The sequence below is a fragment of the Pan paniscus genome, chromosome 2 (assembly GCF_029289425.2).
Source record: "Pan paniscus chromosome 2, NHGRI_mPanPan1-v2.0_pri, whole genome shotgun sequence".
NCBI lineage: Eukaryota > Metazoa > Chordata > Mammalia > Primates > Hominidae > Pan > Pan paniscus.
In genome coordinates, this window is record NC_085926.1 from 136,403,409 (window position 1) to 136,419,062 (window position 15,654).

The 15,654-nt window shown below is 36.8% G+C and overlaps 1 protein-coding gene across 5 annotated transcripts in view; it reads right to left on the reverse strand.

The window, feature by feature from the left end:
* Positions 1-15,654, reverse strand: part of CEP70 (centrosomal protein 70) — a 134,729-nt gene that overhangs the window by 35,912 nt on the left and 83,163 nt on the right. For all 5 annotated transcript variants that reach the window (XR_008624898.2, XR_008624899.2, XM_008976052.5 and 2 more), the window contains 6 exons: positions 12,425-12,530; positions 9,285-9,455; positions 4,727-4,873; positions 4,390-4,558; positions 4,101-4,215; positions 1,983-2,062 (listed from right to left, as the gene is read on the reverse strand). Coding sequence is in view for 3 of the 5 variants with exons in the window: in XM_008976052.5 (XP_008974300.5) it covers positions 1,983-2,062; positions 4,101-4,215; positions 4,390-4,558; positions 4,727-4,873; positions 9,285-9,455; positions 12,425-12,530 (788 nt within the window). In the remaining 2 variants the exon portion in view is untranslated. The remainder of the gene's footprint in view (positions 1-1,982; positions 2,063-4,100; positions 4,216-4,389; positions 4,559-4,726; positions 4,874-9,284; positions 9,456-12,424; positions 12,531-15,654) is intronic.

Here is a 15,654-nt window from a genome sequence, read left to right on the forward strand (position 1 = left end):
TTCACTCTCTGAAGCTCCTGGCCACCAAGGGAGCAAAATCCTTTTTCTCATTATCCAGATCCCAGCCCTACTTAAGGTAAGCCACAATGGCAGGTTCTCTAGATACCCACACTTTTTTCTAGCTTATTCTATTAAGCCATCGTTAATAAACGCGTTCCTTTACATAAAGCATGCTTTCTTGGATTCCAACTCTCTCCATTGTGTAGCCGGATCTTGGTTGCTCTTCATTTAGCCTACACACATAGCCCATGCTCTCCTACTATTCATTTAGTTCTTTAAGCTCCCGACTTCAGTCAGAATACTTGTCTGAACCCACTAACAAAGCATCAAGATATGGGAACAGAAACAATATAAGCAAACCTACAACAGAGAATTTGTTTACAATTCCCTTACATTGTGGTAAGGTACAAGATCAAGGTATTCCCTGACTCCGCCCCCTGCCCATTCTGAAATTACACCTGTTTTCTCATTAAGTGAGAAACCTGCCTTACAAATGAACCTCACAGCAAAGGACCTTGGCCGATATGGGAATTTCCTCAGTCAATCACACCACTTACATGAGAAAAAGAATGGATTGTTTTTTTACTCACTAAAGGTACTCTCCATGTATGTTACTCAGTATGCCACCCTGCACCTACATGCTTAGTGACACCTATTAATTAAAAAAACTGTCATGTTTGCCAGATTTAACTTTCCCAATGTTAATGTTTAACACCAGAATTTCAACTTTGACCAAATTACAGAATTCATCTCCAGAGAAACCTGGCTTTCTGAAGCAAATGATCTTTATGAACCATGCTGAGTGTCATAATATCTGAAAGGAAGTTTCTATAGAAGCATTCTGAAATAAGTGTTACCAGCACACCCTATTAAAATATGTTTATTAATGTGCCAAATATTTGTGAATGATGAGAACATCACTGCTTAAGTTAATAGCAATCCCAAAGCAAGAATCATATTATTCTATGAAACCAGGCTCTTCAGGATATCAGACAACACACTTATACAGTTTCATACCTCATCTCAAGTTTAACTTTCAAATTACATTTTCACTTGCTGTGATCTTTTTAAACATGAGGACAAGCCTAAAGCAAGCTCACTCATTGTCTCCCTTGCTTCCCCAGTGCACATAAGACTGGTCACAAAACTTCCTTTATGTTCACTAGGCTATATATTCTAATTAGATACTTCTTTCACTTATTCTTCTTATCAAGTTTTCATTGACTCATTCCCTTATTTTCATACCAAGCTTCATCTCCTCTTCTAAAAGCAAAGAGCCATTCTTTAAAAAAAAAAAATCTTTCAAATGAGCTATACAGAAAAAATTCACTGGTGAATAAATCACTTTAAAACTTTAAAAATCATTCTTAATAGTAAGATAAATAATTTTATAGCCATATGTAATTATATTTAAACTAGATAAGGTCTCTATTTTGCCTTATGAGTCCTAAGCAAATTTTTTCCTTTTAGGAGACACTACTACTAATGAAGCCCTCAATCTGACCCTCAGTATAAGTGTAATATTTCATCTTTTCCTTTCCACAGATATTTATGACTTTATGTTACTTCATATCACCAGAGAAAAAATATTATTTGTATATTTAAAAAATTTTGTAGATAGGTGGTATCTTAAGAAAAAAAAAAGAGGGAGGAAGGACCTTCTAAGATCATAAATCCTAAGAATATTTCTCATTAGACAATGACAGAGCCAGGGTTAAACTAGGCATGGCCAGAATGATGCCATCTCTCATGATAAGGTCCTCCAACAAAGGTAGTTCCTATTGCTGTTAAGGGTCTGTGTTTCTGTTCTATGGACTAATCCCAACAAACTCTAACTGCTTGTAAGGAATGTGTTTCCAGAACTGTTAGTGGTTTCCAACCACTAGGTAAAAATACTAATCCAGTGACCAAGGAACACCCTTTTCTTAAATGCACTGACATTTTAAGACTCAAAATTTCACCATCACCACCAGAGATCTTACCTAAGATTTCAAGTAGATCATTAGTAAATGCCTGAAATGCTGGGAAAAATTCCTCGTGTTCTTCCAATTTGTAGATAATGCTGTTTAAAAAATGCACAATTTAAACCTGATTTCTAACTTTGGGTTCTTGCATCTGATTGCAAACAGAACATTTTCAAAATAGAAACTATATTGCTAATTTAAATATAAACTTAATGATCATTTACTACAGTCTTTTCTTTCTGAGCTTTTTGTTAATCTAATACTTTTCTTAAAAAAGCATTTCAATATCGATGTAAAATTTGTTAAATTCATATATAACATTCTTTTTTTTTTTTTTTTTTTTTTTTTTTGAGACAGAGTCTTGCTCTGTCACCCAGGCTGGAGTGCAGTGGCGCTGTCTCGGCTCACTGCAAGCTCCGCCTCCTGGGTTCACGCCATTCTCCTGCCTCAGCCTCCCGGGTAGCCTCCCGTAGTGCCTGCCACTACGCCCGACTAATTTTTTGTATTTTTAGTAGAGACGGGGTTTCACCGTGTTAGCCAGGATGGTCTCCATCTCCTGACCTCGTGATCTGCCCACCTCGGCCTCCCAAAGTGCTGGGATTACAGGCGTGAGCTACCACGCCCGGCCAATATACAACATTCTTAACATGGCAAACTTCCCATTAAGCTCAAGGCTTCTTAGACCATGCTTTTACAGCATTTTCTAAAAATAATTGGCTTTTACACCCAGTATCCTATTAAACATTAAGAAAAAATATCAGGCTGGGCACAGTGGCTCATGCCTGTAATCCCAGCACTTTGGAGGCCAAGGCAGGAGGATCATTTGAGGTCAGGAGTTCGAGACTAGCCTGGCCAACATGGTGAAACCCCACGTCTACTAAAGTACAAAAATTAGCTGGGCGTGGTAGCGCATGCCTGTAACCCCAGCCACTCAGGAGGCTGAGGCATGAGAATTGCTTGAACCTGGGAGGCGGAGGTTGCAGTGAGCCGAGACTGAGCCACTGCACTCCAGCCTGGGCAACAGAGTGAGACTCTGTCTCAAAAAAAAAGAAAAGAAAAAAAGAAAAAAAATCAGTAGTCAGTAAAACTGTGGGAAGGAAGAAATAGGCCAATAGCAAGATATATGTTCCTTTTAAAAGCACCAAGTGTCAGATTATGTAAGGGTTCTTCTAGGAAAACTTGCAAAACATATGGTTTATGTGGTATATATTGTGTGTTTCCCTTCACATATGCTGTAATATAAAATTGGGGGTCAGGTGTGGGGAAAGTTGCTTTAACTATAGCTACTATGTCTTGATATTTTCTAAAAATACCAGCTTTTATGTTATAGATGCTTAGTCTTTTAAAAAATCCTCAACATTTATCTTCTAATCAAATAAATATACTATTAATGATTATTCAGTGGTCTATGGTAGTGTCCTAAAAATAGAACTTATTGATACGATCAGAACTTACATGATGTTGCTAACAAGGTTTGAATTTCTCCATATATAATATTTCCTGAAAAACAGGCTTATGCTGAAGAGTACCTGACCTTCTTTATAGGCCTTACAATCTATTTTTATCTTGAAAATATTTGGCATTTCCTCCATCCCTAAGGGTTTGAGATTATCTTAGATTGTCAAGTTACTTAAAAGATGCTATTCCAAGGCTGGGCATGGTAGCTCACACCTGTAATCCCAGCACTTTGGGAGGCCAAGGCAGGCGGATCACTTGAGCCCAGGAATTTGAGACTGGTCTGGGCAACATGGTGCAACCTTGTCTCTCTCTCTCTCTCTACACACACACACACACACACACACACACACACACACACACACACACACACACACAAATTAGCTGGGCGTGGTGGCGTGTGCTTACAGTCACACACACACAGAAAAGATGCTATTCCAAACAGGGAAGGTAAATAAGTTTTGAAAGTCTTTAATTTCACCCCTCCAGGAACTCTGGATAATACTTATTTTAATTTTTATTGTTTAGAGACAGGGTTTCACTGCGTTGCTCAGACTGGACTTAAACTCCTGGGTTCAAGTGATCCTCCCACATCAGCCTCCCAAGTAGCTGGGACTACAGGCGTGTGCCACCACACCCGGCCATTCTGGATGATACTTTGTAAACTTTTAAAACAAATACCTCTGGAGGTCTTCAGGTCCTAATACCTGCATAACCTGCTCATTCACATCTTCATTAATCAGCCTACAGAGTTTTCCAACAGTGCTTACTAGCACACACAATGAGGATGAACTATCTGCAAAAGAGAAATAAAAGGATATTTTAACAGAGAATTTCCAAAATTACATACATCAAACATTTTATGCTTCAGTTATCCTCAATTTTTCACTTAAACATTTTTTAATCTACTTTTTGTTAATTTATTAAAAATTCTTAAATGGGGGCCCAAAATGACAAATTAGGTCATCACCTAATTCTAAGAGTTCTTGGAGGTTTCTCACAGCATTGTTCATTTCTCCAAGCCTAGCATAAACTTCATTCATTCGGGGATAGACTCCATTTAAAGAAGGCACATCAAATAACTTTTGGAAGTGAGAAACAATAGCTTGCAAAGTTTGAAAGTTTGGCATATTGCTGTCCTGTCCAAAAAAGAGGTAAAAAAGAAAGAGTTCATTATCTTAAAATAATCCCAAATAAAAACTTTTAAAAGACAAATAGAACTCTAGTAGAACAAATATTAATATCCACAATTTATCAGTTTTTGAGATAAGAGAACATTAGAAGGTGACCATTCATGTAAGTATTACCTTTTCCTTATTTTCAACTTCTTCCAGCATAGTATCTACTATAAACAACAAATCTTCAACTTTGATACCTTCATTTTCATCCTGCTTCTTCAAATTATGCCAAGGTACCAGTTCTGCAGATAGTGTTTTCAAGGACTTATACAAATCCTTTATAACAAAAGAAACTATATGGTATTATTGATTTAAATAATTTCTATAGTAACATAATAGAACATAATTAGTAAAATTATGTTTTATATATTATATGTTTTATAAAGTTAATAAAACATAATTACACAGGTTAAAAAATATATATGTAACCATCATTTTTTTTAATAAAAATACTATTACCAATTTAGAACAAGTCAGTTAAAATTAGGTTTCTCCAGGTAAACACAGGCTTTACAGAAAACATTATATATTGATTATTCTGAATCTGAGTGCTCTAAGTAATTTTATGTTATTTATTATTGTTCCATAATATTTCATTATTTTGAATTGTTGATACACAAAGAATGAACTTGCCCTTGAATTTTGGTTTTGAATATGTTATATAACAGCTTTGTTGAGATGTGATTCATATACCATAAAATTTACCCTCATTAAGTATACAATTCAGTAGTTTTAATATTTTCACACATGTACAAACATCAGCACTATCCAATTTCAGAACATATTCATTACTCCAAAAAGAAATCTCAGACCCACTAAGAGTCCTTCCTTCCCCATTTTCCCTTCCCTGCAGCTCCTAGGGTTAATCTCTAAACTATTTTCTGTTTCTATGGATTTGCCTATTCTAGGCATTTTGCATAAATGGAATTATACAATAAGTAGTCTTTTATGAATGACGTCTCTCACTTAGCATAATGTTTTTGAGATTTATCCATGTTATAACATGTATCTCCAGGCAAGTTTTTAATGTGAAAGGTTCCCTAAATTTATTCTACATTATAATACTCCACTTAGTTTTCTTGGCCTAGTTGTGGTGCCCTAATTGATTTTAAACTGTGCACAATGGGCAAGGCTACTGAAAGTTTAGAGCTCTAGACTGATCAATCGACAAATATTTAGAATTCCTAGTCCGAAAATCTGAAATGCTCCAAAATCTGAAACTCTGAGCAACAACATGACACTCAAAAGAAATGCTCATTGGAGCATTCTGAATTTCGGATTTTTGGATCAGCGATGCTCAAATGGCATATATTCTGCAAATACTCCAAAATCTGAAAAAATTCTTAATCAAAATACTTCTAGGCCCAAGCACTGTGGATAAGGGATACTCAATCCATATATGTATGGCACAGCGCTTGGTCCTTTAGAACAACGCTGTCCAAAAGAAATGTAATGTGAGCCACAGTAATTTTAAGTTGTCTAGGGCCATAGTATGGAAAGTGAAAAGAAACATGTGATATTAACTGTACTAGTATATTTTATTTAACCCAATATATCCAAAATTTATCATTTCAATATAAAATCAATTATTTTAATTTTTCCCATACAAAGTCTTCTAAATCCAGTGTATATTTTACACTTATAACACATCTGAATTAGGACTAGCCACCTTTCAAGTGATCAATAACCACATGCAGCTAGAGGCTACCATACTAGACAGCACAGCTCTAGAGAACAGAAAGAAGTACAAGAAGTTCCTCCTTTTTCTAACTTATTTTAGTACTTCACTTGACACTCTCCACTTAAGGCTCAGACTTCACATATTGGTATCTTTAACCTTTCAATTGGTAGGAAGGCAGTTACTATTTTAGTAATTCATAGCAATAAATTCCATGTCAAATGAATGTTTTACAATCAATGCCACTAGAATTTGAAAAAAAAAAAAAAGACAGCAAGTAACAGCATAATGATACCTTTATTAACCAATGCTCCAGGAACAAGGCACATTTATAAAGTAATCTATGGTAAAAAGCATACCCAATCTAATACATTTTTGCTTCACAATAAAAGAGAATTACAAAGCTAAGAAGAAAAGATGTTCTGGTCTCCTAAGCAGTGACAGGATGGTTGTAGCACAGTCCATCAAGTAAGCTCTGAAAAATATAAGAGGGTCTCCTAGGTTCTTTACAATGCCCAGTTGTGGAGATGTAGAAGTACTACCATGAGCCAGCCTAGTATGTCTGGCCTCTGAAGCACTGGAGAATAGCAAAGCGAAAGTATTCAAGAGTGTACTGGGTTGGGGAAAGCTACAACATCTGTAGTTCACCTTTCTTGGAAAGGCAGGAGGGAAAAGACACAAGGTTGGAGGCAGCTGGCTCCATGTCTTTCCCAGCCTTCTTTTCTTCCAATTTTTAAAACTAGTAAAATACCCATAAAATTCACCATCTTAACCATTTTTAAATGTAAGTTCAGTGTTAATATGTTCATAATGTTGTGCAACCAACATCACCATCCATCTCCATAATTCTTTTCATCTTGTAACACTGAAACTTTATACCCGTTAAACAATAACTTCCCATTTCCCTCCTCCCTCTAGCCATCACCACTCTACTTTGTCTCTATGATTTTCACTAAGTCTCTCATACAAGTGGAATCATATAAGTGGAATCTTCTTGTGACTGACTTATTTCACTTAGCATAATGTCCTCATAATGTTCACCCATGCTGCATGGGTCAGAATTTCTTTCCTTTTAATGGCTGAATAATATTGCAATATATGTATATACCACATTTTGCTTATCCATTCATCCCTCAAACCTATCTTACTCTTTAAAGCCAAATTTAACCTGAGGGAAAAAACTAATCTGGGAAGATGGTTGTCCCAAACTTAGAGGTTGCTACATATCAAATAACCTTTGATATGAGGCCTCAGAGAATCTCATGTAGTTTCTTAATTTGGACCCTGAAACTGTAGTATTAATATCTGAAGCACTGCTCAAAATCCATGAGTTACTCCAATGGCAGAAGTAACTAATTCTTAATAATTTCCTCTTGGGTGTCCTCAGAATATTCTAATTATAAAGCGAATTCCTTGCCTCCTCCTCCTCAGAAAACCATACAATAGCAAGAACTCACCACCACGGCAAAGCCCTTCTTGGGGGCTACAATCAGAGTGTTCTCTTTCTCCTCCAGACTCTAGAGCACAAGTTATCTGCATCATTCACTCAGAACTTCAACCCGTAATCTATTTTTATGTCACTCATTTCTTTTAATGATATAAATGATTACATTTTGTTTCATATTTTTTAGTATATTTTGTCTAATTAGTCTGAATCTTGTGTTCATCCCATAATGGCTTAGCATGATAAATGATCAATAACTATCCATTAGCGTGATTCTTCCCTTTGTCTTCTTCCTCTTCTAGTCTTTTCTTCTAGGAAGGCTAGGGCTTTTTCTAGTCCATCCCTTCTGAGATGAAGAAAGGTGGAGTCAGCACTGTTTCCTCCTACTGGGAGAACCCTCTGACAGGCAGTGATTGAGGAAATACCATGATTTACACTATCACTAATTATTTTACACTCTTCTGAGATACAGACTGGAGGAACTCCAGTCTATAAAGTAAGTATATTAATCTAGCACTGTCACTCAATCAAAATGTTTATGTATTGTATAGCTCTGTCTGAGCCCTATATAAAAAGGGAAGTCGAAATTTAAAAAAATTTAACATCACCACCCCCAATTTTGTTGTCTTGGAATATAATATTCTGCTTCATTCCTTTTAACAAATATTAATTGAGCGCTCATCAGGAGGATCTTGGGGACATATCAGAACAAATAAAAACACTGTCTTCATGGAGCTTATACATTCTTAACAGATATCTTCTGCATCATTTGTACTTCATGTAATAAGACTTATGTTGCAAACACTGTTATTGAATCACATTTTCATTAACAGGCATATGCTTTGTATTATATTAGTTACTAATAAATCTAAAGTGTAAAGGGCAAAGAAGTTAAATACTACTGATTTCAACTATTTACCTTTCAGCAAACTAGTTAACAAAAACTGAAAAAACCTGAAGCTATGCAATAAATGCACAATAACTCTATTATAAAGTAAATAAAATGTGGTCTTCCATGAATAGATAGGATAGGGAAGGGTAGCATTGGCTGCTAGCTTACTATCTGTTCTAGAGAATAAGCAGAAATGGAGATAAGCTCAGTTCTGAGAGACAGAAAATAAAGTGTGAAGAGAGAGAAAATATCCCCAATTATAATAAAATGAAGGATAAGACATTATATCTGAAGAGGGATAAGGGCCAGGAAAATCGCAGCATGGAGATACGAAAAGGAGGCAGATGAAGGTAGAACAGGGAAGGGCCTAGAAGTACAAAGTGGATCCACTATAGATTTTCAATAAGGAAACTAACCCCAAAATTTCTTGTTTGGTAGAATCTTAGAGGAGGTAAAGCTTACAGTAATGACGACATCAAATAGACAGTACCTAAAATAGATACGTAAGTAGGAAGATTTCGGTTTTAGATAATAAGCTTTTTTAGCTTTAGAGTTAACACACAAACAAAAAAATTAAACCCTATTTAATTTTTAGCCCTAAATTAAGTCCTATTAATAAAGCACATAGAGTCCAATAGATGTTCAAAGCATATAATCATAGTCAACCCCTTACCTTTAAGGATGTCAGTTGATCTGCCCACATTTCTATTACAGGAACAAGATGCTCAAATCCACAATCTTGAACAAGATCTTTATTAAAATTTTGGACTCCCCCTTTGCTCTGTTTATAAATTATTACTGGAGCTCTTGGATTGTGGATAATTGAATTGATGCTACACAGCACCTTTAAAAAAACATAGTGTATATAGTCAAAATATTTATCCTATGCCTACAAAGTTATATATTTTAAAGGAGTGCTATATGTCTATATATATTATATACACATATTTCATTAAATATACAAAGAGAATTATCATAAGGAATTGGCTCATGCAATTATGAAGACTGACAAGTCCCAAGATCTGCAGTGAGTAAGCGAAGACCCAGAAAAGGTAATGGGTATTTGCAGTCCGAATGCAGGCAGACTGAGACCCCTGCAAGTGCTAATGTTTCAGTTTGAGTCTGAAGGCAAGAAAAAAACCAGTGTCCCATCTTGAAAGCAATCAGGGAGGAGGAGCTCCCTCTTATTCAGCCTTTTGTTCTACTCAGGCCTTTGAATCATTGGATGAGGCCCACCCCATTAGGAAAGGCAGTCTGCTTTACTAAAGTCTACTGATTCGGATGTCAATCTCATCCAGAAGCACCTTCCCAGACACATCCAGAATAATGTTTAACCAAATGTCGGGCATCCTATGCCGCAGTAAAGTTGAAACAAAATTAACTATTACAAACACTACCTAGGTTCAAAAATTGTTAGTATTTTGCCATATTTGCTCACTATCTATATTTTTAGGTGAACCATTTGAAGAAACTCTTCACCCTCAAATAATAAAGCATGCATCTTTTAAAAGTAGGCATATTCTCCTACAAACTCACAAGACCATTATCAGACTATTTAAGGAAATTAACAGCAATCCCCAGGCTGAGTGTGGTGGCTCATGCCTGTAATCCCAGCACTTTGGGAGGTTGAGGCAGGAGGATCACTTGAGCCCAGGAATTCAAGGCTGCAGTGAGCTATGATAATGCACTTCAGCCTGGGCAACAGAGCAAGACCCTGTCTCCAAAAATAATATCATTGATGCCTGGATTGAATTTTAGGTATCTTAATATGTTAAGATAGTATACTATTTGACTATAACCCTCTCCCCGTAAGTGATGAGTTCTACCTTACATATCATCCAAGGAAAAAAAGGGAGACCTCAAAAAGCATGTTTAAAGAGAGAAGAACAAAGCCATTTCCTATTACCACCATCAAGTTCAGCCTATTTAATAAAAAGTTTCACAATATAAAGATAGCATTTTGCTCTTGAATCTTTGTCCCTGGTCATACTTCAAGATATAACTAATAGGCCTCCTGGTAATATGACTTAAGATGTTTATTACTTCAGATGTTTATTTAGAAGCTTTTTAAGTCCAAATTAGTATAATTCAATATTTCACTTCAAATTGATGTATGTATATTTGTTTTATATATTTATTTGACAGAGTCTCACTCTGCAGCCTAAGATGGAGGGCAGTGGTGTGAACGGAGCTCACTGCAGCGTTGAATTCCTGGGCTCAAGTGATCTTCCCATGTCAACCTCTCAAGTGCTAGGACTACAGGCACAAGCCACCATGCCCAGCTAATTAATTTTTTTTTTTTCTAGAGATGTGGTCTCACTATATTGCCCAGGCTGGTCTCAAACTCCTGCCCTCTAGCAATCCTCCTGCCTCGGTCACCCAAAGTGTTAAGATTACAGGCATGAGCCACCATACCCGGCTTGAATTCCCCTTTTAAAGGACAAAGCCTCTCAAATTGAGTCTCAGAAACAAAATGAAATCCAGTTATATACTGGTACAAGAAAGTCTAAAACAAAATAGTTTTCAGAAAGGTGCTTGGTTCCCATTTACAATAGCAATAAAAGTTATAAAATACCTAGGAAATAACAAGGTATTTCCTAACAAGAAATATGCAAGAGCTAAATTTAAAAATACACAACACTTTATTGAAGACTATAAAAGATGACCCTGATGAAAGTACATATTTCTGAATGTGATGATTCAAAAAGGTTAAGGCATCATTTCTCCAAATATTAATCTATAAAGTCAATTCAATTTTAGTTCATCTCAATGAGATTTATTAATTTGAAAAACCGTTCATCCAGAAGAATAAATGTGCTAAAAATATAGCCAATAAAAAAAATTTTTTTAATGATAGGATACTTGCCTCAAAGGCTATTAAAACTTTTAACTATAGAAATTAAAATATGGAAATAGTTGAGAAATGCAACAGACTAGAGAATCTAAAAACAAATCTGTGCATATAAAGGAATATGATCTATGATAAAATGTTATTTCAATAAAGTAGAGAAAAAAGTAGCGTATTAGAGACTGCAAACACAAATGCCCAGAGAATTCAGGTACGAGTATAAATGAGTGACGTAAGGATGAATAGGGACTGCTAACTATAGAACACATGCTCATATCTGACAAGGGAAAGGCCTAATTCTGCTGTGATAATAACCATGCAGGAATTTGTTGCCAGATCTTCTGACTTTTTAGGAGAAGTTAGAAATAGCAGCCTAGAAAAAATAAAATATCTTAATTTTTAAAAAAATGAATAATCTAAAACTTAAAAATCTTATGTGTACCCAATAAAATGTGAGTGAAAGTCCAGTTCAGTCACTAAACTACCAGGTTTAACTGCTCAGCTATTCAATAAATGATCTATAAAACTAGGAAGGTGAGATTCCCTATATCACACCATATAGAAAATTAAATTTCAGATGAACTAAGGTCTCTAAACAAAAACAAAAGCCATACAAGGACCCTAAGAAAATAGATTTACTTAATAATAATGGTAACAACAGAAACAATACGAGGGAAAATGGCTTACCTGGGGAAAGTAGGGAAAAGGATTATAAAATCTTTTAAAAATCATAAAGCTCTTTACTAACCTCCTTTGAACTAGGCCAGAGTCTCTTTTAAGTAGTAAGATGAATTCTACAATGTTTTTAGTCAAATAGTTATGTCACGGAAAGACAAGACAGAATAAGTACACATAAATATGAGGTGCAAGTATTCCCTACCAACTGATAATTTATTACACCACAACTGATAACCAAGATTCATGACAAACATCAGTCTTTTTGTCATGAAAAATCAATTCAATACCTGAAAGTATCTCTGGTCAATTAGGGCCTGTTGCTGATTATATTTGCTGGGCTCATCTTTCTTCTCTGTGTCCTCAGCCTTCTTATGACTAATAAGCTCCTGTAATCTAAAAGGGGGAAAAAAATCAAGATAATACAAAATTACTTCCTAGACACTGGACCAAGATGATAAACTAAGTCAATGATCCAGCCACCCTCCCAACAGCCTTATATCACTTTACTTATATGTGTGTGTGCACACATGTATGTATGTGTATGTATAAACACATACATATATGCATATATAGAGTTGAAAGAAAAATTTTTTTTTTTTTGAGATAGAATCTCGCTCTATAACCCAGGCTGGAGTGCAGTGGCGCAATCTCGGCTCACTACAAGCTCCGTCTCCCGGGTTCATGCCATTCTCCTGCCTCAGCCTCCTGAGTAGCTGGGACTACAGGCGCCCACCACCATGCCTGGCTAATTTTTTATATTTTTAGTAGAGACGGGGTTTCACCGTGTTAACCAGGATGGTCTCGATCTCCTGACCTCGTGATCCACCCACCTCAGCCTCCCAAAGTGTTGGGATTACAGGTGTGAGCCACCTTGCCCGGCCAGAGTTTAAAAATTTTTAAATCATATTGTCACTGGAAAACTAGAAGGCCCTCTCAATGAATCGCAAATTAGAAGGAATCTCTGAAGACAGAAGAGATCAGATTGAAGAAGAAAGTTCTAACCACCCCCCAACACCCACAAAAGACAGCACAAGAGAGAAATACAACAAAGGATGGAAGCGACTTCCATCCAAGGTGCTCCAAGATTACAGACTATAGATAAAGGGAGCAGGAAGCATGGGAAGGGCCACTGGTTTGGGTACTGTAGCAGGAACAGCTAGACGTTTGGTCCCTCTCTCTTTGTATTCTACCAGTGGCAAAGAACAGACAATGGCAATGCCTGGGCCAGTCAAGAGGGCGTGGAGATCCAACAGACCATTATTCCAGGTGGCTGCTAGAATGCTAGGGGAAAGGAGAGTCTCTTCACCCAGAAATACAACTGTGTATAAGTGTATCCACCTAGTAGCAAACACTTGTCCTTCTCCAAATATCTAGAAGACAGGCTGTAATAATCTTTCTTCTCCCTCCTCATGCCTTTGAAAACAGTACAGTAGTACGCGCTGATCCGTAGTTTCATTTTCCATGGTTTTAGTTATGCAAGGTAAACCAGGGTCCAAAAATATTAAAAGGAAAATTCCAGTAATAAATAAGTGTTTTTATTTTATTATTTTTTTAATGCTCACTAGTCTGAGTAGTGTGATGAAATCTCATGCTGTCCCACTCCATCTCACCTAGGATGTGATTCATCCCTTTGTCCAGCTTATCCATGCTGTAACTGTATACATACACTACCTACCAGTTAGTCACTTAGTAGCCATCTTGGTTATCAGATCAACTGTTGGGTACCACAGTGCTTATGTTCAAGTAACAATCCTTATTTAACTTAATAATGGACCCAAAATGCAAGAGTAGTCATGTTAGCAATTTGGAAATGCCAAAGAGAAGTCATGAAGTGCGTCCTTTAAGTGAAAAGGTGAAAGTTCTCCACTTAAGAAAAAAAGTGTATGCTGAGGTTGCTAAGATATACAGTAAGAACGAATATTCTATCTGTGAAATTGTGAAGAAGGAATAAGAAATCTGGGCTAGTTTTGCTGTTGGACCTCAAACTGCAAAAGTTACAGCCACAGTGTGTGATACATGCTTAGTTAAGATGACCTCAGGATCACCTGAGGTGAGGAGATTGAGACCAGCCTGGGCAACATGGTGAAACTCCCTGTCTACTAAAAAAAAAAAAAAAAAGAAAGAAAAACAAATACAAAACTTAGCTGGATATGGTGGCGCATGCCTGTAGTCCCAGCTACTCGGGAGGCTGAGGCAAAAGAATCGCCTGAACCTGGGAGGCAGGGGTTGCAGTGAGGTGAGATCGTGCCACTGCACTCTAGCCTGGGTGACAGAGTGAGACTCCATCTCCAAAAAAAAAAAGAAATACTGTGTTAGGACTAATGGCATGGAGAGTTTTGAATGCTAGCCCAAGGATATTAGATTTAGCACATAAAGCAATGAGAAATCATTGATTGTTTTTCAACAGGAAAATGACATGATGGAGTTTTACTATTCTATTTTACAAACAGCAGGCAGAACGCATCGTTAATGAGTCATAGAGTCAGTTTAGTGGGTTGAGGTCCCAGCAGGAAACTGATGGCATACTCAAATTGAAGAGGGGTAATTTGAAGGATTATTACGAGACTACAGTAGTCCCCCCTTTTCAGTGGGGGATACATTGTTCCAGGATCCCCAGTAGATACCTGAGACCTCAGAACCAAACCCAGTTGCCATCAATTGGAACACATTTCTGTCCATGTCTTCCACCCACAAATTTAATGCTTTTTCCATCTTTTTTTTTTTTTTTTTTTTTTTTGAGATGGAGTCTCGCCCTGTTGCCCAGGCTGGAGTGCAATGGCACGATCTCAGCTCACTGCAACCTCTGCCTCCCGGGTTCAAACAATTCTCCTGCCTCAGCCTCCCAAGTAGCTGGGATTATAGGCACACGCCACCATGCCCAGTTTTTGTTGTTGTTGTTGTTGTTTTTTATTTTTAGTAGAAACGGTGTTTTACCATGTTGGCCAGGCTGGTCTCGAACTCCTGACCTTGTGATCCACCCGCCTTGGCCTCCCAAAATGCTGGGATTACAGGAGTGAGCCACCGTGCCCCCCCAGTCCTAAGACAGTATTTCTCCTGACTCCTTTCTTACTTGATTCTACTACTTCCCTACAATTACCTACACCAGTCACATATATTCCCCTTATATTCACTCAATTGCTATTCTCTGCTTTCTAGTGAGTATATGCCCAAGCCAAATTATAAATGACTTCCTATTTACTACATTCACATTCTTCACAGTTTTGCCTAAAGGCAGTGCCATGAGCATATTATCTAGAACAAAAAAGGACACAGAAAAGCTGATATGGCCTCTAGAAGGACTAGACGTAAACTGATATATCTGAATTTAAATGTTAGTTCCTTTCACTTAGGTGAAAATGTTCAACTTATCAATGAATTGTTTGCAAATCTGATTAATAAATGTTACACTGTAGATATACAACATTTTTGCTGTCAGTGCAATAACCTAAATATATAATTGCATGTACTGATCAGTTACTCTGGGAAATGAAATGTGATTTCATTAACCAGATGAATA